The following is a 3,058-nucleotide window of genomic DNA, read 5'->3' as shown; positions in this document are numbered from 1 at the left end:
ATATATATATAATCATATATTTATTTTATAAAAATTCTTAAAAAATAAACTCAAAACTTGATTATTTTTTCTTTTCAAAAAGATTTTTTTTTTTTTTTTTTTTGACGAGAGAGCTCCAGTAGAAGCTAACACAAAGTTGGAACTAAAGCATTCCAACAGCATTCTTCATCTTGCCCCAATGCCCTTTGCGCCAGGTTGTGCGCTCTGCAGTTATGGGATCGCTTGACATACCGGAGGTGGACATCAGGGAAGGCAGATAAAGAACAACGGATATCTTCGATAACATCTGCTAGTGCTGAAAAATCAGCTTTCTTGCTAAGGACTTTGTCAACTAGCAACTTTGAATCTGTCTCTATCACAGCTAGTGGCATTTGTATATTGATACACCACTCTAAGCTAGCATGCAAAGACAAAGCCTCAGCTATCAGTGGCTGCAGATTCCCAGCCACAGGTGCTGAAAGACCGGCAACCACTTTACCTTGCCAATCAAGAAGCACTGCTCCAAAGCCCATCTTGCTCTGAGTCTGGTTGATTGCTGCATCTGTTTGAAGAAGGTACTGATTTTGAGGAACCACCTTTGGCGTCCTGTCTGAAGCCGGGATATTAAGAACTCCACTATACCTGTTCTTCATAGCCATGGCTGCATTGTAATCTGAAATGTAAGAATCAATCCAAGCAATAGTATCATTAGGGGTTAGGTCCAAATTTGCAAATAGCTTCTTGTTTCTTGAGTACCAAATAGCCCAAAGAGTTGTGACCAAAAGAACTAATTGATCTTTATGTAACTGCTCAAAGCCAATGATCATAAATTCTTTTACATCAACATGCCTGTTTGACAAATAAAAACTTCGGAGAGGCGAGGCCTTCCAAATTTTTGACGCTCTGGGACAATCTAGTAGGGCGTGTGTGACTGTTTCAGTGGGATTTGGACAAAAAGAGCAGGTAGGTTGGGAAATGGTTTTCCTAACAAACAGATTAAGACCAACAGGGAGGATATGGTGGTAAACTCTCCAAGCAAAGTTTTTGATCTTTGGCTGCACATTTAGGTTCCAAAGGGTTTTCCACCAGGTTTTAGAGAGGGAAGAATCAGAGGAGGAGGGAGGCAGGGATACATTGTTAGCTATGTGGTAGGCTGACTTTACAGAAAAAATACCAGAGTTGTCTTGGGTCCAAATAAGCGAGTCAGTTTTTTGGGGGCCACCAATTGGAATTTTGAGAATAGTTGAGACCGAGTATTCATCAAAGTATTGCTGCAGTTTTTCCCTATCCCAAAATCCAGAGTTGTCTATGAAAAAACTTACCTTATCATCAGGAGGTTGATCACTTGATCACTGCTTCTCAATTTTTTTTGCAATGAATACTTTACGTACAATTTTGATTCTAAGACAATTATATAATTTAGATTAGTATTATTATAAATAATCATATTAAAAATTATTTTGATAAAATCGAGGATAAAATCAATTTTTTTTTTGAATGATTTGATAAAATCGAGGATAAAATCAATTTTAATACAAAGTTAAATTAAAATTATTTAAAATCCATTGATGGAATTCTATAATAAAATTTTTCTTAAAAATTATTATTATTATTTACAAAGAAAACAAACAAATCTAAGGTTATAAATATTTACAAGATGGAATTAGTTAGTCAATAGGGAGGTAAAAGACTCTTCCACCAACTATAGACTTTCCACCAATTGCCAAAAAAAAAAAAAAATCAAGAAATTTGTATTATAAATAGAGACTATTGGCTGGGCTAAACAAACACAGCTGAAGATTCAAAACCCGAATAGTTGAAATTAAGATAATGGCAGAAATAGTGAAGCTTTATGGTGTCAGGGGAAGCCCTTTTAGTAACAGAGTGAATGTAGCTCTGAAACTCAAAGGTGTTGAATACAAATACTATGAAGAAGATCTGAAGAACAAGAGTGCTTCGCTCCTCAAATACAACCCAATTCACAAAAAAGTCCCTACCTTTGTCCACAATGAAAAGCCCGTAGCAGAGTCACTTGTAATTCTTGAATACATCGATGAGACATGGAAGACTCACCCCATCTTGCCTCAACACCCTTATGAAAGAGCTCAAGCCCGTTTCTGGAGTCGTTTCATTGAAGACAAGGTAACAATTCTTCCAATAATCAACTTTTTATGAAACGTCTTTTATTTTTTTGAGCTTGAACTTTCGTCGAACACCTTATGTGTTTACTGTAAAGTAACGATTTGACGTTGAATATGGTCTTTTCCCAGGTCGTGCCAACTGCATGGAAAGCTTTCTGGGTTAAGGAGGAGCGGAAAAAGGCATTAGAAGAAGTAAGTGAGTATCTTGAAATTCTAGAGAAAGAGTTGAAAGGTAGGTACTTTGGTGGAGAAAGCATTGGATTTGTGGATATAACGGGAAACTTCATAGCCCAATGGATCCCAGCTGTACAAGAGCTTGTGGGAGTAGAGATATTGACAGAGGCAAAGTTTCCCAAGCTCTGTAAATGGAGCCATGATTTTGCCACTCATCCTGTGATCAAGGAAGTATCACCTTCTAAAGAAGAACTCATTGCTCTCTTCAAGCCTCGTTTGAATACAACCAACTAAAAAACATGATCTAGTTTATTAGTTTAACTTAAATTTATCGTATCATATTATCATAACAAATAATAGCCTAAATAATATGCTGGATGTTGTTGTTTGTTTGATAATTAAGCTGCATTGTTTTCTAAGTATATAGTTTTGTTTGTAAGAGAAATAATTTCAATAATATATTCCCAACTTTATTGAGAATGTTTTCTTTTTACTTAAATAATTTTGTGAAAAATATATGACTGAAAGATCTAACATTGTTAAAAAAAAAAAAGCAACACAATCTCATCAAATATTTGGAGTTAGGTTCGAATATTTTGTTTTGTTTGAAATAGTTTCTTTTGATATTAGTCAACTCTCATGGATTCGATTTTACACTTACATAAATATTATATTCTGAAACAATTCGTGCACTCTGTGTATAAATATTAAAACACTCACTTTTGGGTACAACACATACTTATTTATAAAGTTATTACTAACAT

General features: G+C 35.0%; 1 protein-coding gene across 1 annotated transcript; it reads left to right on the top strand.

The window, feature by feature from the left end:
• The first annotated feature begins 1,650 nt into the window (after nucleotides 1-1,650).
• Nucleotides 1,651-2,793, top strand: LOC115697266 (probable glutathione S-transferase). The gene is made up of 2 exons (XM_030624199.2): nucleotides 1,651-2,121; nucleotides 2,250-2,793. Exons 1-2 carry the CDS (start codon nucleotides 1,810-1,812, stop codon nucleotides 2,586-2,588), a joined length of 651 nt encoding a protein of 216 aa, XP_030480059.1. The 5' UTR covers nucleotides 1,651-1,809; the 3' UTR covers nucleotides 2,589-2,793.
• Nucleotides 2,794-3,058: the final 265 nt, after the last annotated feature.

The sequence above is a fragment of the Cannabis sativa genome, chromosome 7 (assembly GCF_029168945.1).
Source record: "Cannabis sativa cultivar Pink pepper isolate KNU-18-1 chromosome 7, ASM2916894v1, whole genome shotgun sequence".
In the NCBI taxonomy this organism is placed as follows: Eukaryota; Viridiplantae; Streptophyta; class Magnoliopsida; order Rosales; family Cannabaceae; genus Cannabis; species Cannabis sativa.
Note: the sequence above shows the minus strand (reverse complement) of the source record. Positions and strands in the feature narration are given on the sequence as shown.